General features: G+C 40.2%; 1 protein-coding gene across 1 annotated transcript; it reads left to right on the forward strand.

Moving 5' to 3' along the window:
• Positions 1 to 525: 525 nt before the first annotated feature.
• Sdb (SAXO downstream of blistered) lies at positions 526 to 27,140 on the forward strand. The gene is made up of 6 exons (XM_035090588.1): positions 526 to 3,218; positions 9,200 to 9,402; positions 9,577 to 9,867; positions 10,093 to 25,088; positions 25,170 to 25,634; positions 25,711 to 27,140. Exons 1-6 carry the CDS (start codon positions 1,269 to 1,271, stop codon positions 26,406 to 26,408), a joined length of 18,603 nt encoding a protein of 6,200 aa, XP_034946479.1. The 5' UTR covers positions 526 to 1,268; the 3' UTR covers positions 26,409 to 27,140.
• Positions 27,141 to 27,171: the final 31 nt, after the last annotated feature.

Here is a 27,171-nt window from a genome sequence, read left to right on the forward strand (position 1 = left end):
CGAATACTGTTTATCAGAAATTATAAGAAACTGTTCCATTCTACCAAAAAAATTTTACCAGAATTTTCGCAACTTTTTCTAGAATGAGTTGACTCGACTAGTCAACTAATCAGGCTCTCATTATTTTCGTTCATCCAGTCATTTTTACTATACAACATAAGAAAGTGATTAAGAAATAAAGTAAAAAATCTTAAATTAATTCTGCTTGATTTTTCTAATACTATCTATCAGATGATATAAGAAACTGTTTCACACTGTGAATAAAAATTAATTAGAATTCTAGTGACGTTTTCTAGAATAAGTTTACTTGATTAGTCAAGTAATATAGCTCTGATTATTTTTCTCCATGTATAAAGTATAAACTAAAATTGAAAAAGATTTAGAGTTATCTCAAGAGTTAGTTGTAATAACAAATTATTTATTGATATGAATCATTTCTGGTTGCTTACATCATTTCCAAAAAAAGCTACAAAGGTATTCGTGACTAAATTCACGAACATACATTACTAAAAAGATAATGTGTCATAAACGTGTAGTTTTATATTATTAAGTTCTTACTTGTGAAAGCATTGAAGGTTGCTGATGTGGTGAGACACGTAGTATTGTATGCGACCCACGCATATACCAACCAAGTGAGAATGTGTCTTATCTCATCTCTGTACTAACATAAAAACCTGTTATTGCATTTGAGTATGAGTTCACCAGCATATATGTATATAATTAAATTTGTGTTAAAAGATATAAAAAATAAGCTGCGAAAAGAGAGGAGGAAGGTAAAAAGTGTAGTAGGGATACAGAAGAGAAATGAAGGAAGGGAGAATCAGAAAGGAGTAGGGTAGTGTAAAAGAGAAAAGTTTCATGCATTCTGTCAATTTTAGTCAGTTGTTGAATTACATGATGCTACTTGTTAAGTAATATACGTCAATATAGTTTTTAACGGTTGTTATTAGTATTTTTACAATTATTTACTAATACACAAATGAACAAAACTTTACTGTGAATTATTATATTATCAATTTTGAACGTTACTAAGAATGATAAAAAAATTTTTAAATTATTTATTATTAATATTTTTATTATATTAAATATTGCATGTGTGTTACTTATATACATGTGAATCGATTATAAAGTTTATTAAGCTGCGATTTTTTTGTACCAAGAGGAATAGTTTAACATTCAATTCAGATATATTTATAATTTATGAAGAGACGCAACAAGTGGTAAAGTGTCAACTTATTAGGAAGTGGATTGAAATAAAAAATAAAATGATGGATAACAATGAGCACAGTATAGTTCGAGTAGAAAAAGAAATTACCGATACGATCGAAACATCATCAACATCGATAAAATCATCGAACATGGTGAAAGAAGTAAAAGTAAATCCAGAATTTGATAGTCACATAAATTATATTGAAATAATTGGTTCGAATAATCAAATCATTAAAGATACTGGAAAAAAAATAACAATTATTGACAAGCCTCCAGAGATCACAAGTCAAATAAATTCAACTAAAACAGAAAATTATGAAAAACTTGATGTAGTTCATAAATTACAGCTTCAATTACACGGTAGTAATTCAAATTTTGAACTTTTTGATAATGAACAACAACAATCCTCTATTCAATATACAATACATTCAAAAAACTTTGATGAATCTTCATCTTCATCTTTAAAAACTTCATTAATAACTAAAGAACAAGCAAGTAAAGAATTATTTATTGATCATTTGAACAAAAAACAAAATAAAGACAATTCTATTAAATTAGAGAAAAATGTACAATTATTACAAGAATCAAAGTATGAACAAACTACAACTCCAGACACTAAAAAATCTTTAATACCAAAAGAATCTAATTGGAATGGTGAATTTGCTTATGTACAATCAATTGAAAATTCAGAAACTTCTAATACAACTAAACTAACATCAAGTTATGTTGCAACCAAAGCTAAAAAAATGGAAATTGTCCACTTTCCCGTTCAATCTTCTGACTTGACTAACAATTTAAGTCAGAAAGGTGATTATATTTTTGTATCTGATACCGAAAAAAGTAAAACCAATAAAAATAATACTCAAATTACAAATAAAAATATTGTTAAATCAGATAAAGTCATATCAACTACAAAAGTTACTTCAAATAATAATGATAATCCAATGATTTATGAGAGTCCTGATACTGTTAAATGTTTAGGAACGATTAAAAAATCATTTATAAATACACAGTCTTATAAGCCTGGCCAATCAACATGGAACGGGAAATTTATGTATGAACAACCGTTATCTTCTGATAAAATTAAAAAAAAAGTGAATACTAATGAAATTTCTGGCACAAATATGGATAACATTGTTCAAACATCATCTCCTATTGAAAAATATACTGATTTAGATGAAACTGATTTTATACCAAGTAATAATTCAAATTATTCCAGAGAATCAGCTGAGAAAATATTAACACCAATTTCTTGGAATACGAAGATGACTGAGTCATCTGAAATGAATAAAATTATTACAGAGGATAAATCAAAATCAGATCTTCATAAAGAATCCCATACTAGATCTGCTAAACCTGATGCTTCCACTTGGGATGGATCTTTTGTTTATGAACAAATTTTAGATTCAAAACTAAATGAAACAAAATCAATTGATAATGATAAATTATTATCAAATGTATCTCATTATTCAACGGATAACAATACACTTTCAATTGATCATATTAAAAATACAAGATTTTGTCAACAAAAAGATTCACTAGTTGAAACTAAATTTGACAATAAAGAAATATACCATATTATTGACAATGAATCTTCTCATGCCTCCAATATATTAAACACTAAAAATTTTTTAGACTCAACAAAATTAATTGATGAACAAAACAATATGTTAGATCGAAATAACCAATCAGTTTATTCATCAGAATCTGAAGTTCTAAATTGGGATGAGTTTTTTACAAATAAACAACCTCTAACTCAAAAAACCGCTGTGCTCGAGACAAAATCTCTACAAGAAAACTTATCTCATCAACAAAGTGAATATCAAAAATTAAGTAATAAAAATCTTCAATCAACATTAAGCAGTATAGTAATAAATGAAGAAATTAATCCTGAAACTACACAGGTTTATAAAATTATCCAAAAATCTCTTGTGACAGATGAAGCAGCAAATTTAACTGATATCGTTCAAGAAAATTTTATTAGTGAGATTGAAGATCATAAGAAAGTGGTAAGTCTCATTCTCAAGCATGTCATTTCATTCTTATAATATTTTTGTATTTTAATTTTGTTTAGATCAAATTTCTTAATGTTGATCAATGCTTCCCGAGTCAAAATATAATACCTATTTTTATTCTAATTTCATTTTTCTTTTCCTTTAGCTTCTTCCTACTTTTATTTTATGCTTATCCTAGTTTCAACCTAATATTGTTTAGGATTCGAGTAATTGTATTTTCATAAAAATATTATTTTCAATAATTAGTAATTTTATTTTAATTCTAATTGGGCCGTTCATTATTATTATTATCATCTTGCGATTCGTCAGAGGTGTCTGGCCAGGGATCCCAGGGCTCCGACCCACCTGGGGCCTGACCAGACGGAATTATCCTGCAGGCACCTGACTCCCTCAGGTTTGAGGGTGAGCCGGGGCTGCAGCCGTTCAGTCATTTGTTACAGTCGTCTCAGGATTCGGAGAGAACCAAGGATGACCGCTTTCTGCATACGTGCCGCGAGAATCTCAGCCTGACTACGGCAGACTGGTATTGTTCGAAGCTCTGTCAGAAAGCGGTCCCTCATCCCTCCGAGGGCGCCAATCACCAGGACTATCACGTGCGCTGTGTATTCGTGATAGACATTTCTCATGACCTCCATGAGCTCTCTGTAGCGTTCCTGTTTACTCTCTTCTTTTGCACGTATATTTGTCTCAGCCGGGGCTGAGAACTCAATGTTATTATTATTATTATTATTATTATTATTATTATTATTATTATTATTATTATTATCTTGCTATTCGTCAATGAATGTCTGGTCAAGAATTCTAGGGCTCCGACCCATCTGAGGCCTGACCAGATAAAATTATCCTGCAGACCATAATGAATCCTTCGGTCTCAGAAAACCCGCCGCATGATATGCTGCTTTACAAAGGAACGCATCCCTTCTCAGTACTTTAAAGTTGTTCAGGAATTTGAGAAGAGGATCAGAGCTCTCATAGATGTTATAAGCCAGGCCTATCACTAACCTGTCGACGATAATATAACTGTTATATTATCGTAATGTTACAGTTTTGTTACTAATGAAAAAAATACTCATGAGAAATATTATTAATTAATTATAATTCATGAAATTTCCACGGACAATCGAATAATTGAATATTGTACTTGACGGAATTCGAACCTACGACTACTACTTTGCGCAACTCAAACCGATGCCTTTACAGTTTGGCTATCGACTTATTAAATAAAATATGACCATTACATATATGTATATGGACCACCATTTTTCAACATGCAACTATTTCATCAGAAAATATTAAGAAAAAATGTTTAGAATTATCACTCAATGAAAAACATTTTATAATTATTCCATTCATTCATTACAAAGATAAAAAATGAAAAATACACGGAGAAAAATGAAGGAGTACTTTTTACTCTACGGAGAAAGTAAAATTTTTCTAGTATTTCGTACTTCGTTTTTAGTAAAATTTACTACTTGAATAATCATAGTAAATCATTTTTAGTATTTTTTACTTCGAATTTGGTAGATTTTACTTCCTCGAATAGTATTATTTACTCCTACTAGAAGTAATTTCAAACATTCTACTTTTTTATCTAGTAAAATATACTCCACCACCTGGTAGCCTAACTTTGTTATTGTTATATAAACATAAAAATGTACAGTCGAAGCTCGTTAGTGTTGACACGTCCGTCCAGGATCATTCGTTAGTGTTGTCGTTCCCTTATATCCCTACTACTCCGTGAACCTATTCTCCTCATTGCGCATAAGAATGCGCAGAAAATAAAAATAGAGCAAGGATACATACGTGTGATACATAACCTGTATTTAACATACATGTTAACTATAGTGTTAATTGAATTTAAAATACGCGCTACTCACGCAAGATTTCATTGGTTATTAGAGAGATCGGAGTGGGGCGAAAGACGAGCAACACTAGCGAAATCATCCTGTCAACACTAACGGGAGTGTAACACTAATGAGCTTTGACTGTAAAACATATTCAACAGTTTCGGATAGCCGAGCAGGCTAAAGTTGCGTGCGTTAAGCGGTCATAGGTCCAAATCTCCCCAATAGAAGAATATTCTTTACTTAGGTCTAAAATCAGCGTTTCCCGCAATCTTTATACTGCGTACACGTAGAATTGGTATTTAACATATACGTATATCATCTAATGAAAACAATTTTTTAATTATTATTCAAATCATTTTTATTAGTTAGTTTTTAGCCATTACCGGTTTTTCTGTCTACCCATTGAAAGACCCGCTAAACCCTATACATCTTATCTATGGAGTTAATGCTGTAATATGTATACTATAATTAAGTAATTAATTTAGAGTAAATTCTACTTGCTCTATAAGAAAGATTAGTTAAGATTTGGAGTATATACTGATGTTTTACCATACGGAACCGTAATAATTAATAAACAAGCAGCACAAAAATTATTAATCGATGAGCAGTAAAATGATTGAATGAAAGAAAAAAAAATTCCCAAACAAACATTAAAATTACTAAATCAGAAAAGACAAATTCACAAGTGAGAATTAAAATTATTGAATAAGAAAGGTAAAAATTCACAAAAAAGTAATAAATTTTCTATGGATTACAATAAATTTTATTTGTATTTTTATTAAAAAATTAATACTGATTTGATTATTTTTATCGATTCCTACTAATATTTTAGTAATGATTTTATTAATTGTGGACTATTTCAGAATTAAAGTGATTAGGACGATGAAAGAGGTAAATAATTGTTACAATTTTTTTTATTTATGATAAACATAGTATTGAAAATATAAGATAAAACTACATCCATTTTTTTACAATGAATTTGACATTATTCGATCCATAAACTATATTAGTTATTATCAAATTAGTGAAAGTATTTAAAAATACTACTTCCCATTCATAAGTATCACCTAAAATTTCAAAACATTTTTACTCTACTATCACCCTAAAAATTACTATGCAGTTTAGTAAATTCAACAATGTGCAAAGTATTTTTTAGAATGTGTATGGTAATTTTTACCGTCACCCTGCAGTGTCACCAAATTACCATAAAATTTAGGGTAATTTTTACTATACATTTCTCTGCCTGTGTGTAATAAAAACATCTTAAAAAAAATATCAGTGCTCTGCAGTGGTCTGGGTGCGATCCGAAAGATCCACACGACCAACTTCCCAGCGGAAATTTGGAATTTAACATGAAATTAAATTTTTGTTCCTTGACAACAATGTAATTGTTATAAAAAAAAAAATTGATGTTAATCATGATACATAGTTAGTATCTTCACATTAGTGATGAAAACAATTTACAAGTTGGTAACTTTATTTTAGTAAAATAGAAAATTACGCGTTGGAAGAATTCAGATATATTGCATAGACCTTTATTTTTATTGTTTATAACAATTTAAAATTTGTTATTTAAATAATATCATGATCAATAATCATTTTTTATTATAATATTAAATTGTTATGAACACAATTTCATATTATCAACAATCATTATTGACTATTATATTGTCTTCAATGTTATTTTTACCATCCCAACACAAGTTTCAAGTTTTTCCATTGCTGATTCTTTGTTTTGAAAATTTTTTCTTTTATGAAATTTATCATAAGAAATGACAGAATTTATCTGACTTCGATAAAAATAATTGATTTTTTTCAAATGCAATACCTGGTATATAATTATTTCACGACTTTTACTTACTTTTTGTAAGGAAATAGCATTTAAAGAACAAAGATTATCGTCCTCGTTATTTAAACTTGGCGCTCAATTTTGTACAGTACATGGGGATGTTTTTGGTATGGTTAAGTATTACGATAGAGTTCGGATTATTTCTTTTTCATTATCAATACTTAAACATGAATTCATTTTTTTATTATATCCTATCACATAGCACAATAGGTTTCTACAATTAGCTTATTCGCGGACGAAGACGCAGGAATTTGCTTTTTTAATTCAAATATATCAAAATTCGTTAATGATATGACACTAAAACTTATTCTATCTTCGAAATATCTATCAAATAGGAATATAGTTTATCTTAAGAAAAAGTTATTTAAACCCTAAGGATTATTTTGCTGAACTTCTTCTCTTCATATTCGTGTTGAAAATATATTTATCAATGAACACATAAAAATTATTTAATTTTACTGGGTAAACTATACACACTGAAAACTGCAAATTAATGAATCATCATAAAATATCAAAATGCGCAACATCATGATCCATAACCCTGAAATGAATTTTCAAGATTTTTACTCACTTAATTAGTAAATGGATCTACAATAACTGATTTTACAGTAAAATTACAGCAAACTGGATGAAACAGTAGAATTTTTACTGATTCAGTTGTACAGAACATGGTACATTAAAGTATTCTTCATTATAACAACTGAAATCTGCTAAAATAAAGTCCTGCAAGACCTGACCTCAGTAGGATTTATGCGAAAATGAAACAAATGCACTTATTATATTTACTAATTATAAATATATCAAAGAAAATTCAACGCGAAATAGTAATATGTTGACGTTTCATCAAAATGTAAGTGTTAAGATTTTATCAAAGCATGAAATTTCTCTTATATTGAAAATATTTAAGCCAATTGATAAATGACAGTCACACCAAGTTTTCGTTGTTATGTTTATTGTTTTATGCAACGTACCAAACTATTTAAAAAAATAAAGGAAAAAATTAATTACTTCAAATATTTGTAACTCTTAGACTTAAATACTTGGCGTTCAATATTTTTAAACCATTTCATAGTAGCACTAGTAAATATAGGGCACGCTTCACACGTGCTTTCTTCACAAAAATTTGATTTTTTTACAATTTTTGAACAAAAGAAATAAATGGAAAATAATTTGTTATAAAAAATTTCTCTAAATAGTGTCTGCATATATTTGGTATTTACTTCCGTTGTTAATTATTAATAGCTAGTAGTAAGAAGAAATAGAAATAAAAAAAGCAAAGGACATTTTCATTTTAATTTCGATCATACTAAAATTAACTAAAACGAGCCAATCGAATTCATACTCAAAAAGACATAAATTACTTAAATTCAATCAATTAAACTGAAGCAGCTAACTCTCCTCTGTGTCATGCATTTTAGTACACAGGTGAATTATTTTAATTACGACCCAAGATTACAAAATTTATGATTAAAAACTTTAAAAAATTTCATCTCAATCGGTAGTAACTCATATAGTATAGGGAAGGCATCAATAAAGCTGAGTGTGAAATAGATTATCGTCATTATTTATATTTGGCACGCATTTTTGTACACACAGCTCACAAGGCGGAGGATGTCTCGATGAGATTTTGATCTTCACACTGTACAAGCAGTGTAATTTTTGGTTAACGTTCATTGGCAATACGAGCTAATTTCTCACACCTTCTGATAAACAGAATTGGAATAACAAAACGGGATGATTTTACTTACAGAAAAATTGAAATTATGTTGTATTGTTTCGGGTCGTTAAACGGGCCAAGAAGTCTGTATAGTTGCGTGCATTAACAGTGAAAGATCAAGCATCTCTAACAGGAAATTCCTTCCCCAGGTTTAAATCAGCCTTTTTCATGAATTTAGAAATGTTCATGCAAAAATTACTATTCGATATACACATGCAAATGAACAGATGTTTTGAAATACATTATCTCAATGAAGAAAAATGAAAGAAGAGATATTTTGCGAAACACATTTCTATTTATGTAAGAATTTACTGATCGAAAATGTGTATAACGTATAAAAGAAAGCAAATACTTAAAGAATACAATTACATGTACTTTATATTTACAAATGTAATAATCGGTAAAATCTTATGTAAATAAAGATACATTTTTAAAGATAAACAGTATAAAGTGATCTTCAATCGCGGAATTTTTGAATATCGAAGCGATATGATATATTCATTAAACGTAACCCGACAAAACAAGTATTAGACCAAAAAAAATAAATTATATTTCTTTGTAGATAAAAGCTACTGAATCGTCAAGCGTCAATTTTGAAGATAGGAACCAAATCAAGAATTTAGAAAAGAAAAATGTAGCACCGTCAATAAAACAAGATATAACCCAACAAGCCAAGAATCTATCAGATGTGTGGAAGTTACAACAAAATGTCGAACGTGAAACAATGGCAAATAAATCAAATAATCAGGAAAAAAAAATTACCGAGTATGTATCGAAACCTTTATAAAGTGCATAAATATATAAAAAATATCTTTTAAGAATCTAAGTAAAAGTTTGCAAACAAGATTTTATAACGTAATAGAGTGGAAAAAATCTAACACACAGAAAATACACACATAAAACACAATTCGAGATTTTAATAATAAAAACGTTTTGCAGGTTTTCGGGAAAGACGCCAATGTTATCTAAGAGACCGAGGGATCACGTGATGCCAACGATATACAAACAATCCGAATGCAATCAGAAGATACAAAACAATGATGACTCCATAATTTCGGAAGAAGAAATAAGAAGACAACAAGGCACTTCAACCCATAATATTACTTCAGAGAATATCGTGACAAAAAGAATATTGCAGAACGTAAAACGGGACAAGTCAGAAACGGAGAATGTAACAATAGAGAGTATGCCGATTCAAGAACAATGTATTTGTCAATTATGTACTTGTGGGTAAGTGTTATTCATACCGAATGTAACCTACAACTCTCATGAAAAACTGTTCGAACAAATAGACTCAAACACTACTCTAGGGGTCAAAAGCCGGACAAAAATACTACACGAATAAAAAACAATAAAAAAAAACAGTCCTCACAAACAACACAGTAACATACATTAATTTCTTAAAGATCAATAACAAACTGGAAATACACATAACTATTAAAAAAAAATTTTCAGACGACATCACTGTACACACAAAATAGAGGGTGATAACAGAGAGATCATACATACCACAAACAATGAAGAGAAAACAAAAGAGACAAAAATAACGGACAAAAAAGAATCGGACAAAAACAGAAACCACATGGAAATATTAGATGACTACGATCGCCACAGTAAGGTTATAGGAGCTCCAGACAAATTGAAACTAGAGAGAAATTTCGATCACTCACACAACGAGCCTGTAGGTCCTGCTGAACGTCGTCAACCGATCAAACATGCCGACAATTTGAAGCCTGAAGGAGAGTTCGAAAAGCGGCCTGAACAGAAAGCTCCAACACGAGGAGAGCGAACTAAGGTGAAAAGACCGCAGGATAACTTGAAACCAGAAGGTGATTTTGACCGTCCACACCACGAGCCTGTAGGTCCTGCTGAACGTCGTCAACCGATCAAACATGCCGACCATCTTAAACCCGAAGGAGAGTTCGAAAAGCGGCCTCAACAGAAAGCTCAAACACGAGGTGAACGAGCTGATGTGAAAAGACCGCAGGATAACTTAAAACCAGAAGGTGATTTTGACCGTCCACACCACGAGCCTGTAGGTCCTGCAGAACGTCGTCAACCAATTAAACATGCTGACCATCTTAAACCCGAAGGAGAGTTCGAAAAGCGGCCTGAACAGAAAGCTCCAACACGAGGAGAGCGAGCTGATGTAAAAAGACCGCAGGATAACTTGAAGCCTGAAGGTGATTTTGACCGTCCACACCACGAGCCTGTAGGTCCTGCTGAACGTCGTCAACCGATCAAACATGCTGACAATTTGAAGCCCGAAGGAGAGTTCGAAAAGCGGCCTAAACAGAAAGCTCCAACACGAGGAGAGCGAGCTGATGTGAAGAGACCGCAGGATAACTTGAAACCAGAAGGTGATTTTGACCGTCCACACCACGAGCCTGTAGGTCCTGCTGAACGTCGTCAACCAATTAAACATGCTGACCATCTTAAACCCGAAGGAGAGTTCGAAAAGCGGCCTGAACAGAAAGCTCCAACACGAGGAGAGCGAGCTGATGTAAAAAGACCGCAGGATAACTTGAAACCCGAAGGTGATTTTGACCGTCCACACCACGAGCCTGTAGGTCCTGCTGAACGTCGTCAACCAATCAAACATGCTGACCATCTTAAACCCGAAGGAGGGTTCGAAAAGCGGCCTGAACAGAAAGCTCCAACACGAGGAGAGCGAGCTGATGTAAAAAGACCGCAGGATAACTTGAAACCCGAAGGTGATTTTGACCGTCCACACCACGAGCCTGTAGGTCCTGCTGAACGTCGTCAACCGATCAAACATACTGACAATTTGAAGCCCGAAGGAGAGTTCGAAAAGCGGCCTGAAAAGAAAGCTCCAACACGAGGAGAGCGAGCTGATGTAAAAAGACCGCAGGATAACTTGAAACCAGAAGGTGATTTTGACCGTCCACACCACGAGCCTGTAGGTCCTGCTGAACGTCGTCAACCAATCAAACATGCTGACCATCTTAAACCCGAAGGAGAGTTCGAAAAGCGGCCTGAACAGAAAGCTCCAACACGAGGAGAGCGAGCTGATGTAAAAAGACCGCAGGATAACTTGAAACCAGAAGGTGATTTTGACCGTCCACACCACGAGCCTGTAGGTCCTGCTGAACGTCGTCAACCGATCAAACATGCTGACAATTTGAAGCCCGAAGGAGAGTTCGAAAAGCGGCCTGAACAGAAAGCTCCAACACGAGGAGAGCGAGCTAATGTGAAAAGACCGCAGGATAACTTGAAACCAGAAGGTGATTTTGACCGTCCACACCACGAGCCTGTAGGTCCTGCTGAACGTCGTCAACCGATCAAACATGCCGACAATTTGAAGCCCGAAGGAGAGTTCGAAAAGCGGCCTGAACAGAAAGCTCCAACACGAGGAGAGCGAGCTGATGTAAAGAGACCGCAGGATAACTTGAAACCCGAAGGTGATTTTGACCGTCCACACCACGAGCCTGTAGGTCCTGCTGAACGTCGTCAACCAATTAAACATGCTGACAATTTGAAGCCCGAAGGAGAGTTCGAAAAGCGGCCTGAACAGAAAGCTCCAACACGAGGAGAGCGAGCTGATGTAAAAAGACCGCAGGATAACTTGAAACCAGAAGGTGATTTTGACCGTCCACACCACGAGTCTGTAGGTCCTGCTGAACGTCGTCAACCAATCAAACATGCTGACCATCTTAAACCCGAAGGAGAGTTCGAAATGCGGCCTGACCAGAAAGCTCCAACACGAGGAGAGCGAGCTGATGTGAAAAGACCGCAGGATAACTTGAAACCCGAAGGTGATTTTGATCGTCCACACCACGAGCCTGTAGGTCCTGCTGAGCGTCGTCAACCAATCAAACATGCTGACCATCTTAAACCCGAAGGAGAGTTCGAAAAGCGGCCTGAACAGAAAGCTCCAACACGAGGAGAGCGAGCTGATGTAAAGAGACCGCAGGATAACTTGAAACCCGAAGGTGATTTTGACCGTCCACACCACGAGCCTGTAGGTCCTGCTGAACGTCGTCAACCAATCAAACATGCTGACCATCTTAAACCCGAAGGAGAGTTCGAAAAGCGGCCTGAACAGAAAGCTCCAACACGAGGAGAGCGAGCTGATGTAATAAAACCGCAGGATAACTTGAAACCCGAAGGTGATTTTGACCGTCCACACCACGAGCCTGTAGGTCCTGCTGAACGTCGTCAACCGATCAAACATGCTGACAATTTGAAGCCTGAAGGAGAGTTCGAAAAGCGGCCTAAACAGAAAGCTCCAACACGAGGAGAGCGAGCTGATGTAAAAAGACCGCAGGATAACTTGAAACCCGAAGGTGATTTTGACCGTCCACACCACGAGCCTGTAGGTCCTGCTGAACGTCGTCAACCAATTAAACATGCTGACAATTTGAAGCCCGAAGGAGAGTTCGAAAAGCGGCCTGAACAGAAAGCTCCAACACGAGGAGAGCGAGCTGATGTAAAAAGACCGCAGGATAACTTGAAACCCGAAGGTGATTTTGACCGTCCACACCACGAGCCTGTAGGTCCTGCTGAACGTCGTCAACCAATCAAACATGCTGACCATCTTAAACCCGAAGGAGGGTTCGAAAAGCGGCCTGAACAGAAAGCTCCAACACGAGGAGAGCGAGCTGATGTAAAAAGACCGCAGGATAACTTGAAACCCGAAGGTGATTTTGACCGTCCACACCACGAGCCTGTAGGTCCTGCTGAACGTCGTCAACCGATCAAACATACTGACAATTTGAAGCCCGAAGGAGAGTTCGAAAAGCGGCCTGAAAAGAAAGCTCCAACACGAGGAGAGCGAGCTGATGTAAAAAGACCGCAGGATAACTTGAAACCAGAAGGTGATTTTGACCGTCCACACCACGAGCCTGTAGGTCCTGCTGAACGTCGTCAACCAATCAAACATGCTGACCATCTTAAACCCGAAGGAGAGTTCGAAAAGCGGCCTGAACAGAAAGCTCCAACACGAGGAGAGCGAGCTGATGTAAAAAGACCGCAGGATAACTTGAAACCAGAAGGTGATTTTGACCGTCCACACCACGAGCCTGTAGGTCCTGCTGAACGTCGTCAACCGATCAAACATGCTGACAATTTGAAGCCCGAAGGAGAGTTCGAAAAGCGGCCTGAACAGAAAGCTCCAACACGAGGAGAGCGAGCTAATGTGAAAAGACCGCAGGATAACTTGAAACCAGAAGGTGATTTTGACCGTCCACACCACGAGCCTGTAGGTCCTGCTGAACGTCGTCAACCGATCAAACATGCCGACAATTTGAAGCCCGAAGGAGAGTTCGAAAAGCGGCCTGAACAGAAAGCTCCAACACGAGGAGAGCGAGCTGATGTAAAGAGACCGCAGGATAACTTGAAACCCGAAGGTGATTTTGACCGTCCACACCACGAGCCTGTAGGTCCTGCTGAACGTCGTCAACCAATTAAACATGCTGACAATTTGAAGCCCGAAGGAGAGTTCGAAAAGCGGCCTGAACAGAAAGCTCCAACACGAGGAGAGCGAGCTGATGTAAAAAGACCGCAGGATAACTTGAAACCAGAAGGTGATTTTGACCGTCCACACCACGAGTCTGTAGGTCCTGCTGAACGTCGTCAACCAATCAAACATGCTGACCATCTTAAACCCGAAGGAGAGTTCGAAATGCGGCCTGACCAGAAAGCTCCAACACGAGGAGAGCGAGCTGATGTGAAAAGACCGCAGGATAACTTGAAACCCGAAGGTGATTTTGATCGTCCACACCACGAGCCTGTAGGTCCTGCTGAGCGTCGTCAACCAATCAAACATGCTGACCATCTTAAACCCGAAGGAGAGTTCGAAAAGCGGCCTGAACAGAAAGCTCCAACACGAGGAGAGCGAGCTGATGTAAAGAGACCGCAGGATAACTTGAAACCCGAAGGTGATTTTGACCGTCCACACCACGAGCCTGTAGGTCCTGCTGAACGTCGTCAACCAATCAAACATGCTGACCATCTTAAACCCGAAGGAGAGTTCGAAAAGCGGCCTGAACAGAAAGCTCCAACACGAGGAGAGCGAGCTGATGTAATAAAACCGCAGGATAACTTGAAACCCGAAGGTGATTTTGACCGTCCACACCACGAGCCTGTAGGTCCTGCTGAACGTCGTCAACCGATCAAACATGCTGACAATTTGAAGCCTGAAGGAGAGTTCGAAAAGCGGCCTAAACAGAAAGCTCCAACACGAGGAGAGCGAGCTGATGTAAAAAGACCGCAGGATAACTTGAAACCCGAAGGTGATTTTGACCGTCCACACCACGAGCCTGTAGGTCCTGCTGAACGTCGTCAACCAATTAAACATGCTGACAATTTGAAGCCCGAAGGAGAGTTCGAAAAGCGGCCTGAACAGAAAGCTCCAACACGAGGAGAGCGAGCTGATGTAAAAAGACCGCAGGATAACTTGAAACCAGAAGGTGATTTTGACCGTCCACACCACGAGTCTGTAGGTCCTGCTGAACGTCGTCAACCAATCAAACATGCTGACCATCTTAAACCCGAAGGAGAGTTCGAAATGCGGCCTGACCAGAAAGCTCCAACACGAGGAGAGCGAGCTGATGTGAAAAGACCGCAGGATAACTTGAAACCCGAAGGTGATTTTGATCGTCCACACCACGAGCCTGTAGGTCCTGCTGAGCGTCGTCAACCAATCAAACATGCTGACCATCTTAAACCCGAAGGAGAGTTCGAAAAGAGGCCTAAACAGAAAGCTCCAACCCGAGGTGAGCGAGCTGATGTAATAAAACCGCAGGATAACTTGAAGCCTGAAGGTGATTTTGACCGTCCACTCCACGAGCCTGTAGGTCCTGCTGAACGTCGTCAACCGATCAAACATGCTGACCATCTTAAACCCGAAGGAGAGTTCGAAAAGCGGCCTGAACAGAAAGCTCCAACACGAGGAGAGCGAGCTGATGTAATAAGACCGCGGGATAACTTGAAACCCGAAGGTGATTTTGACCGTCCACACCACGAGCCTGTAGGTCCTGCTGAACGTCGTCAACCAATCAAACATGCTGACAATTTGAATCGTGGAGAAATAATAAATTACGGTCACTCCCAATGTTCCATGAGGCAAACTGCAAACTACAGTACATCACGATCTGAAACTATAGTCGATTTCAGCACACAACGTCATGGCGTCAATCTTGGAGAAGACAATATACTCCTATGCAGTAACAATGAATCCGTCCCTAATGAACATATACACATTGATATAACCAATCGAAGTCTTAAAGAATTCACGAGCGTTAATGAATTAGCGATTGATAGTTGTAGTAGACATGTTGACGATGCTTACACAAAAGTTATCGAAGAAATAAATTCGGTGAATCAGAGAACCATTTCAGAACGCACATCGTCAGCGATAGACTGCACAATGCACGTAAAATCACAAAACAACTTACGGCGTGTGAAAGATCTTGATCGTGAGCATTATGAAATAATGGGTCCTGCAGAACGTCGTCAACCGATCAAACATGCCGACAATTTGAAGCCCGAAGGAGAGTTCGAAAAGCGGCCTGAACAGAAAGCTCCAACACGAGGAGAGCGAGCTGATGTAATAAGACCGCAGGATAACTTGAAGCCTGAAGGTGATTTTGACCGTCCACACCACGAGCCTGTAGGTCCTGCTGAACGTCGTCAACCGATCAAACATGCTGACCATCTTAAACTCGGAGGAGAGTTCGAAAAGCGGCCTGAACAGAAAGCTCCAACACGAGAAGAGCGAGCTGATGTAAAAAGACCGCAGGATAACTTGAAACCCGAAGGTGATTTTGACCGTCCACACCACGAGCCTGTAGGTCCTGCTGAACGTCGTCAACCAATCAAACATGCCGACCATCTTAAACCCGAAGGAGAGTTCGAAAAGCGGCCTGAACAGAAAGCTCCAACACGAGGTGAGCGAGCTGATGTAAAAAGACCGCAGGATAACTTGAAACCCGAAGGTGATTTTGACCGTCCACACCACGAGCCTGTAGGTCCTGCTGAAGGTCGTCAACCGATCAAACATGCTGACCATCTTAAACTCGAAGGAGAGTTCGAAAAGCGGCCTGAACAGAAAGCTCCAACACGAGGAGAGCGAGCTGATGTAATAAAACCGCAGGATAACTTGAAACCCGAAGGTGATTTTGACCGTCCACACCACGAGCCTGTAGGTCCTGCTAAACGTCGTCAACCGATCAAACATGCTGACAATTTGAAGCCCGAAGGAGAGTTCGAAAAGCGGCCTAAACAGAAAGCTCCAACACGAGGAGAGCGAGCTGATGTAAAAAGACCGCAGGATAACTTGAAACCCGAAGGTGATTTTGACCGTCCACACCACGAGCCTGTAGGTCCTGCTGAACGTCGTCAACCGATCAAACATGCTGACAATTTGAAACCCGAAGGAGAGTTCGAAAAGCGGCCTGAACAGAAAGCTCCAACACGAAGAGAGCGAGCTGATGTAAAGAGACCGCAGGATAACTTGAAACCCGAAGGTGATTTTGACCGTCCACACCACGAGCCTGTAGGTCCTGCTGAACGTCGTCAACCGATCAAACATGCCGACAATTTGAAGCCCGAAGGAGAGTTCGAAAAGCGGCCTGAACAGAAAGCTCCAACCCGAGGTGAGCGAGCTGATGTAAAGAGACCACAAGATAACTTGAAGCCTGAAGGTGATTTTGACCGTCCACACCACGAGCCTGTAGGTCCTGCTGAACGTCGTCAACCGATCAAACATGCTGACAATTTGAAGCCCGAAGGAGAGTTCGAAAAGCGGCCTAAACAGAAAGCTCCAACACGAGGAGAGCGAGCTGATGTAAAGAGACCGCAGGATAACTTGAAACCCGAAGGTGATTTTGACCGTCCACACCACGAGCCTGTAGGTCCTGCTGAACGTCGTCAACCGATCAAACATGCCGACAATTTGAAGCCCGAAGGAGAGTTCGAAAAGCGGCCTGAACAGAAAGCTCCAACCCGAGGTGAGCGAGCTGATGTAAAAAGACCGCAGGATAACTTGAAGCCTGAAGGTGATTTTGACCGTCCACACCACGAGCCTGTAGGTCCTGCTGAACGTCGTCAACCGATCAAACATGCTGACAATTTGAAGCCCGAAGGAGAGTTCGAAAAGCGGCCTAAACAGAAAGCTCCAACACGAGGAGAGCGAGCTGATGTAAAGAGACCGCAGGATAACTTGAAACCCGAAGGTGGTTTTGACCGTCCACACCACGAGCCTGTAGGTCCTGCTGAACGTCGTCAACCGATCAAACATGCCGACAATTTGAAGCCCGAAGGAGAGTTCGAAAAGCGGCCTGAACAGAAAGCTCCAACCCGAGGTGAGCGAGCTGATGTAAAGAGACCACAAGATAACTTGAAGCCTGAAGGTGATTTTGACCGTCCACACCACGAGCCTGTAGGTCCTGCTGAACGTCGTCAACCAATCAAACATGCTAACAATTTGAAGCCCGAAGAAGAGTTCGAAAAGCGGCCTAAACAGAAAGCTCCAACACGAGGAGAGCGAGCTGATGTAATAAGACCGCAGGATAACTTGAAGCCTGAAGGTGATTTTGACCGTCCACACCACGAGCCTGTAGGTCCTGCTGAACGTCGTCAACCGATCAAACATGCTGACAATTTGAAGCCCGAAGGAGAGTTCGAAAAGCGGCCTAAACAGAAAGCTCCAACACGAGGAGAGCGAGCTGATGTAAAGAGACCGCAGGATAACTTGAAACCCGAAGGTGGTTTTGACCGTCCACACCACGAGCCTGTAGGTCCTGCTGAACGTCGTCAACCGATCAAACATGCTGACCATCTTAAACTCGGAGGAGAGTTCGAAAAGCGGCCTGAACAGAAAGCTCCAACACGAGGAGAGCGAGCTGATGTAAAAAGACCGCAGGATAACTTGAAACCCGAAGGTGATTTTGACCGTCCACACCACAAGCCTGTAGGTCCTGCTGAACGTCGTCAACCAATCAAACATGCCGACCATCTTAAACCCGAAGGAGAGTTCGAAAAGCGGCCTGAACAGAAAGCTCCAACACGAGGAGAGCGAGCTGATGTAAAGAGACCGCAGGATAACTTGAAACCCGAAGGTGATTTTGACCGTCCACACCACGAGCCTGTAGGTCCTGCTGAACGTCGTCAACCGATCAAACATGCTGACCATCTTAAACTCGAAGGAGAGTTCGAAAAGCGGCCTGAACAGAAATCTCCAACACGAGGTGAGCGAGCTGATGTAAAGAGACCACAAGATAACTTGAAGCCTGAAGGTGATTTTGACCGTCCACACCACGAGCCTGTAGGTCCTGCTGAACGTCGTCAACCGATCAAACATGCTGACAATTTGAAGCCCGAAGGAGAGTTCGAAAAGCGGCCTAAACAGAAAGCTCCAACACGAGGGGAGCGAGCTGATGTAAAAAGACCGCAGGATAACTTGAAACCCGAAGGTGATTTTGACCGTCCACACCACGAGCCTGTAGGTCCTGCTGAACGTCGTCAACCGATCAAACATGCTGACAATTTGAAGCCCGAAGGAGAGTTCGAAAAGCGGCCTGACCAGAAAGCTCCAACACGAGGAGAGCGAGCTGATGTAATAAGACCGCGGGATAACTTGAAACCCGAAGGTGATTTTGACCGTCCACACCACGAGCCTGTAGGTCCTGCTGAACGTCGTCAACCGATCAAACATGCCGACCATCTTAAACCCGAAGGAGAGTTCGAAAAGCGGCCTGAACAGAAAGCTCCAACCCGAGGTGAGCGAGCTGATGTAAAAAGACCACAAGATAACTTGAAGCCTGAAGGTGATTTTGACCGTCCACACCACGAGCCTGTAGGTCCTGCTGAACGTCGTCAACCAATCAAACATGCTGACAATTTGAAGCCCGAAGGAGAGTTCGAAAAGCGGCCTAAACAGAAAGCTCCAACACGAGGAGAGCGAGCTGATGTAATAAAACCGCAGGATAACTTGAAACCCGAAGGTGATTTTGACCGTCCACACCACGAGCCTGTAGGTCCTGCTGAACGTCGTCAACCGATCAAACATGCCGACCATCTTAAACCCGAAGGAGAGTTCGAAAAGCGGCCTGAACAGAAAGCTCCAACCCGAGGTGAGCGAGCTGATGTAAAAAGACCACAAGATAACTTGAAGCCTGAAGGTGATTTTGACCGTCCACACCACGAGCCTGTAGGTCCTGCTGAACGTCGTCAACCAATCAAACATGCTGACAATTTGAAGCCCGAAGGAGAGTTCGAAAAGCGGCCTAAACAGAAAGCTCCAACACGAGGAGAGCGAGCTGATGTAATAAGACCGCGGGATAACTTGAAACCCGAAGGTGATTTTGACCGTCCACACCACGAGCCTGTAGGTCCTGCTGAACGTCGTCAACCAATCAAACATGCTGACAATTTGAATCGTGGAGAAATAATAAATTACGGTCACTCACAATGTTCCATGAGGCAAACTGCAAACTACAGTACATCACGATCTGAAACTATAGTCGATTTCAGCACACAACGTCATGGCGTCAATCTTGGAGAAGACAATATACTCCTATGCAGTAACAATGAATCCGTCCCTAATGAACATATACACATTGATATAACCAATCGAAATCTTAAAGAATTCACGAGCGTTAATGAATTAGCGATTGATAGTTGTAGTAGACATGTTGACGATGCTTGCACACAAGTTATCGAAAAAATAAATTCGGTGAATCAGAGAACCATTTCAGAACGCACATCGTCAGCGATAGACTGCACAATGCACGTAAAATCACAAAACAACTTACGGCGTGTAAAAGATCTTGATTGTAAGCATTATGAAATAATGGGTCCTGCTGAACGTCGTCAACCAATTAAACATGCTGACAATTTGAAGCCCGAAGGAGAGTTCGAAAAGCGGCCTGAACAGAAAGCTCCAACACGAGGAGAGCGAGCTGATGTAATAAAACCGCAGGATAACTTGAAACCCGAAGGTGATTTTGACCGTCCACACCACGAGCCTGTAGGTCCTGCTGAATGTCGTCAACCGATCAAACATGCTGACCATCTTAAACTCGAAGGAGAGTTCGAAAAGCGGCCTGAACAGAAAGCTCCAACACGAGGAGAGCGAGCTGATGTAATAAAACCGCAGGATAACTTGAAACCCGAAGGTGATTTTGACCGTCCACACCACGAGCCTGTAGGTCCTGCTGAACGTCGTCAACCGATCAAACATGCTGACAATTTGAAGCCCGAAGGAGAGTTCGAAAAGCGGCCTGACCAGAAAGCTCCAACACGAGGAGAGCGAGCTGATGTAATAAGACCGCGGGATAACTTGAAACCCGAAGGTGATTTTGACCGTCCACACCACGAGCCTGTAGGTCCTGCTGAACGTCGTCAACCGATCAAACATGCCGACCATCTTAAACCCGAAGGAGAGTTCGAAAAGCGGCCTGAACAGAAAGCTCCAACCCGAGGTGAGCGAGCTGATGTAAAAAGACCACAAGATAACTTGAAGCCTGAAGGTGATTTTGACCGTCCACACCACGAGCCTGTAGGTCCTGCTGAACGTCGTCAACCAATCAAACATGCTGACAATTTGAAGCCCGAAGGAGAGTTCGAAAAGCGGCCTAAACAGAAAGCTCCAACACGAGGAGAGCGAGCTGATGTAAAGAGACCGCAGGATAACTTGAAACCCGAAGGTGATTTTGACCGTCCACACCACGAGCCTGTAGGTCCTGCTGAACGTCGTCAACCGATCAAACATGCCGACCATCTTAAACCCGAAGGAGAGTTCGAAAAGCGGCCTGAACAGAAAGCTCCAACCCGAGGTGAGCGAGCTGATGTAAAAAGACCACAAGATAACTTGAAGCCTGAAGGTGATTTTGACCGTCCACACCACGAGCCTGTAGGTCCTGCTGAACGTCGTCAACCGATCAAACATGCTGACAATTTGAAGCCCGAAGGAGAGTTCGAAAAGCGGCCTGACCAGAAAGCTCCAACACGAGGAGAGCGAGCTGATGTAATAAGACCGCGGGATAACTTGAAACCCGAAGGTGATTTTGACCGTCCACACCACGAGCCTGTAGGTCCTGCTGAACGTCGTCAACCGATCAAACATGCCGACCATCTTAAACCCGAAGGAGAGTTCGAAAAGCGGCCTGAACAGAAAGCTCCAACCCGAGGTGAGCGAGCTGATGTAAAAAGACCACAAGATAACTTGAAGCCTGAAGGTGATTTTGACCGTCCACACCACGAGCCTGTAGGTCCTGCTGAACGTCGTCAACCGATCAAACATGCTGACAATTTGAAGCCCGAAGGAGAGTTCGAAAAGCGGCCTGAACAGAAAGCTCCAACACGAGGAGAGCGAGCTGATGTAATAAAACCGCAGGATAACTTGAAACCCGAAGGTGATTTTGACCGTCCACACCACGAGCCTGTAGGTCCTGCTGAACGTCGTCAACCGATCAAACATGCTGACAATTTGAAGCCCGAAGGAGAGTTCGAAAAGCGGCCTAAACAGAAAGCTCCAACACGAGGAGAGCGAGCTGATGTAATAAGACCGCGGGATAACTTGAAACCCGAAGGTGATTTTGACCGTCCACACCACGAGCCTGTAGGTCCTGCTGAACGTCGTCAACCGATCAAACATGCCGACCATCTTAAACCCGAAGGAGAGTTCGAAAAGCGGCCTGAACAGAAAGCTCCAACCCGAGGTGAGCGAGCTGATGTAAAAAGACCACAAGATAACTTGAAGCCTGAAGGTGATTTTGACCGTCCACACCACGAGCCTGTAGGTCCTGCTGAACGTCGTCAACCAATCAAACATGCTGACAATTTGAAGCCCGAAGGAGAGTTCGAAAAGCGGCCTAAACAGAAAGCTCCAACACGAGGAGAGCGAGCTGATGTAAAGAGACCGCAGGATAACTTGAAACCCGAAGGTGATTTTGACCGTCCACACCACGAGCCTGTAGGTCCTGCTGAACGTCGTCAACCGATCAAACATGCCGACCATCTTAAACCCGAAGGAGAGTTCGAAAAGCGGCCTGAACAGAAAGCTCCAACCCGAGGTGAGCGAGCTGATGTAAAAAGACCACAAGATAACTTGAAGCCTGAAGGTGATTTTGACCGTCCACACCACGAGCCTGTAGGTCCTGCTGAACGTCGTCAACCGATCAAACATGCTGACAATTTGAAGCCCGAAGGAGAGTTCGAAAAGCGGCCTAAACAGAAAGCTTCAACACGAGGAGAGCGAGCTGACGTAATAAGACCGCAGGATAACTTGAAACCCGAAGGTGATTTTGACCGTCCACACCACGAGCCTGTAGGTCCTGCTGAACGTCGTCAACCAATCAAACATGCCGACCATCTTAAACCCGAAGGAGAGTTCGAAAAGCGGCCTGAACAGAAAGCTCCAACACGAGGAGAGCGAGCTGATGTAATAAAACCGCAGGATAACTTGAAACCCGAAGGTGATTTTGACCGTCCACACCACGAGCCTGTAGGTCCTGCTGAACGTCGTCAACCGATCAAACATGCTGACAATTTGAAGCCCGAAGGAGAGTTCGAAAAGCGGCCTGACCAGAAAGCTCCAACACGAGGAGAGCGAGCTGATGTAAAGAGACCGCGGGATAACTTGAAACCCGAAGGTGATTTTGACCGTCCACACCACGAGCCTGTAGGTCCTGCTGAACGTCGTCAACCGATCAAACATGCCGACCATCTTAAACCCGAAGGAGAGTTCGAAAAGCGGCCTGAACAGAAAGCTCCAACCCGAGGTGAGCGAGCTGATGTAAAGAGACCACAAGATAACTTGAAGCCTGAAGGTGATTTTGACCGTCCACACCACGAGCCTGTAGGTCCTGCTGAACGTCGTCAACCAATCAAACATGCTGACAATTTGAATCGTGGAGAAATAATAAATTACGGTCACTCTCAATGTTCCATGAGGCAAACTGCAAACTACAGTACATCACGATCTGAAACTATAGTCGATTTCAGCACACAACGTCATGGCGTCAATCTTGGAGAAGACAATATACTCCTATGCAGTAACAATGAATCCGTCCCTAATGAACATATACACATTGATATAACCAATCGAAATCTTAAAGAATTCACGAGCGTTAATGAATTAGCGATTGATAGTTGTAGTAGCCATGTTGACGATGCTTACACAAAAGTTATCGAAGAAATAAATTCGGTGAATCAGAGAACCATTTCAGAACGCACATCGTCAGCGATAGACTGCACAATGCACGTAAAATCACAAAACAACTTACGGCGTGTAAAAGATCTTGATCGTAAGCATTATGAAATAATGGGTCCTGCTGAACGTCGTCAACCAATTAAACATGCTGACAATTTGAAGCCCGAAGGAGAGTTCGAAAAGCGGCCTGAACAGAAAGCTCCAACACGAGGAGAGCGAGCTGATGTAAAAAGACCGCAGGATAACTTGAAACCCGAAGGTGATTTTGACCGTCCACACCACGAGCCTGTAGGTCCTGCTGAACGTCGTCAACCGATCAAACATGCTGACCATCTTAAACTCGGAGGAGAGTTCGAAAAGCGGCCTGAACAGAAATCTCCAATCCGAGGAGAGCGAGCTGATGTAAAGAGACCACAAGATAACTTGAAGCCTGAAGGTGATTTTGACCGTCCACACCACGAGCCTGTAGGTCCTGCTGAACGTCGTCAACTAATCAAACATGCTGACCATCTTAAACCCGAAGGAGAGTTCGAAAAGCGGCCTAAACAGAAAGCTCCAACACGAGGAGAGCGAGCTGATGTAATAAGACCGCAGGATAACTTGAAACCCGAAGGTGATTTTGATCGTCCACACCACGAGCCTGTAGGTCCTGCTGAACGTCGTCAACCGATCAAACATGCCGACCATCTTAAACCTGAAGGAGAGTTCGAAAAGAGGCCTAAACAGAAAGCTCCAACACGAGGAGAGCGAGTTGATGTGAAAAGACCGCAGGATAACTTGAAACCAGAAGGTGATTTTGACCGTCCACACCACGAGCCTGTAGGTCCTGCTGAACGTCGTCAACCGATCAAACATGCCGACCATCTTAAACCCGAAGGAGAGTTCGAAAAGCGGCCTCAACAGAAATCTCAAACACGAGGTGAGCGAGCTAATGTAAAAAGACCGCAGGATAACCTAATACTGGAAGGCCAGTTCTATTTTGAGCGTTCCCAGTGTCTGCCTAATTCTATAGCCGATCGGTTGTGCTCAAATGCTTTGCCGAACAAGCAATTGTTTAGCACAACGGCGAGTTGTTATCAGAAACATAGACATGATTCATGTGCAAATAATCAGAATCATTTGCACGTTAAGTATTTGAAATCAAGTGCTTTGGGGCCAGTCAATGAGTGTTCTTCTAGTTGTCGCGATTCCCGGTCTGTTGCTCGCCAAATGGGCGTTGTCAATGATGTGCAATTGTCTACGCCCCGAACATTGGTTCACAATTCATCTAATGGTAACAAGCTTTTTCTAGACTATATTTTTGAAGTTACTCCAAGTCTTGAGGTTGATATTGAATTTTCTTGATATGTTCCAGTTGAAGCCGATTATCAGCAGCTAAGTCGTAATTCCGATAAGCTCCAAAGAGCCTCTTCTGAAGGGTTCAAAGCACAAACTTCTTTTAAACGAAGTGTTCAATGTTCTGGCGTTGAAGAACCATTGGATAATTCGAAATATCAGGGATATTACGGTTCTAGTGCCCATGTTTCTACTAGTAATAGTTCTTCAGATGTTAAAGGATCCTCTGTAGTCTCTTCTAAACGCTTTTGTTATTTACATGAAAATCGTTCCGGGTCCTCGAAGCAAGTTGTTCCTCTGAACGATCATTGCTCACGAACACCCGAGAGGAATCTTAGACAATCATTGCCTTCTGTGTATGAATCTGACTTCTTTCAGCGTTCAAATTTTTCTGAAAATAGAAAACTATCTTTCGAACAGAATGACCTTACGAATCGAGAAAAATGTCCTATATCAAATTTTCCAAAGGAGAAAGAGCGTCAAGGTATATTTGCTATGTTTAAATTTTGTTTTACAGATTTTTTATCTGTGTTCATATTATTGTACTTTTTTATGTGCAGATATTCGACTGGTGTCTTCGCAAAGTTGTAGAAGTTCATCACCAAGTCAAACAAAGTTTGACTATACAAAAACAATCGATGAACAACGGTTGTTGGAAAAAGTTCATCGTAATACCGATGTGATAAAATCTCATCATAGAAAAAATATTATTTCTTCTTCGTCAACGGATATTAGTAATGCAATATTACATCGCCGTAATGTTATGTCTTCCACCGAGGCTTATCATACTATTTCTTCAACAGCTGCTGATCAAAAAAAAAGTATTTCAAGTCTCACCGAAACTGGACAGTATATTAGTAATTCGACACAGAGTTTACATCGGCGTAGTCTTAGTTCTCTTCACCGTAGCAGTAAAGAAAGTAATTCATCGGCATCCTCTGTGACTGGTAGAACACAAAAATTGATACAAAAAGATAATTTTTCAGCTTGTAGGGATAAAGTTTATGCTTGTACTGAAGCTAACAGTTACGGCAATTTTAGTCGTCAAAAAGTTGAACGAGTACATAGACATGCCAATGAATCTCATATTAATCTTGGAGAAGATATTGTTGAAGCTTCTAGTATGTATAAAAAAGAGTTCATACCGAAAGTAAAGGGCCCTTGTCCTGTTGCTCTTATTGAAGCTAAAAAAGCACCATTTAAACATACTAGAGATACATCAAAACATAAGTTTTACATTCCCGTAGTGTCGAGTTGATCATACTATTTTTCCTACGTAAAACGGATTGGGATTTTTTAAAAACATCGACTTATGTGTTTTTGTGGTGGGTATTTACACATAAATTGAATTATTGTCCCCTGAACAATGTGCCATTCTTCTTTCAACGAGTGAGGGTAAAATTGTCGTTTTGATCAAACTAATTTATGAATTCTATTTCTGATGACGTTTATCGCCTTCAAAAGAATACTTATTGACTTGTTTATATAGAATTCCTTCCAATTTGAAGCTAAGTCACCCAGTTAATAAGTATGCAGTAAAATTTAAGTCCTCAAAAATTCCAGTTTTGCTTATGAATTTTAGATATTCCAAAATAAATGAAAGAATAAAGCGAATCAAAGTAAAATATCTACGATCTCATCTTGTTTTCATTAATTTTCAATTGTTATGAGTTGAATAATTACTAAATGACTACATCTTGATTTTATTATTTGCTGTAAATGATTTATACTCACAAATTCATGTTTAAATTGTTCCAATCCAAGAATTTACGATTCATCGCTACTTAGTGATTTTTTATAAATTATCATAAAAATGAGAATATTTATCTATTTCATTTTATTTTTAGAAGTCTTTTATAGATTCCATCATTTTAGAATTTTTTTAGGTTTCTGTATGCTTCTACAAGAAATTACTAATTTTTTTTTAATTTCATTTATTATGATGTCATTGGTTAAATATTCTAATGTATAGAACAAATGAAAATGTGTTAAAATTTGCTTTATAAAATACAATATATATA

This window comes from Chelonus insularis, unplaced genomic scaffold (assembly GCF_013357705.1).
Source record: "Chelonus insularis isolate UGA/USDA-ARS -01 unplaced genomic scaffold, ASM1335770v1 contig_82_pilon, whole genome shotgun sequence".
Lineage (NCBI taxonomy): Eukaryota > Metazoa > Arthropoda > Insecta > Hymenoptera > Braconidae > Chelonus > Chelonus insularis.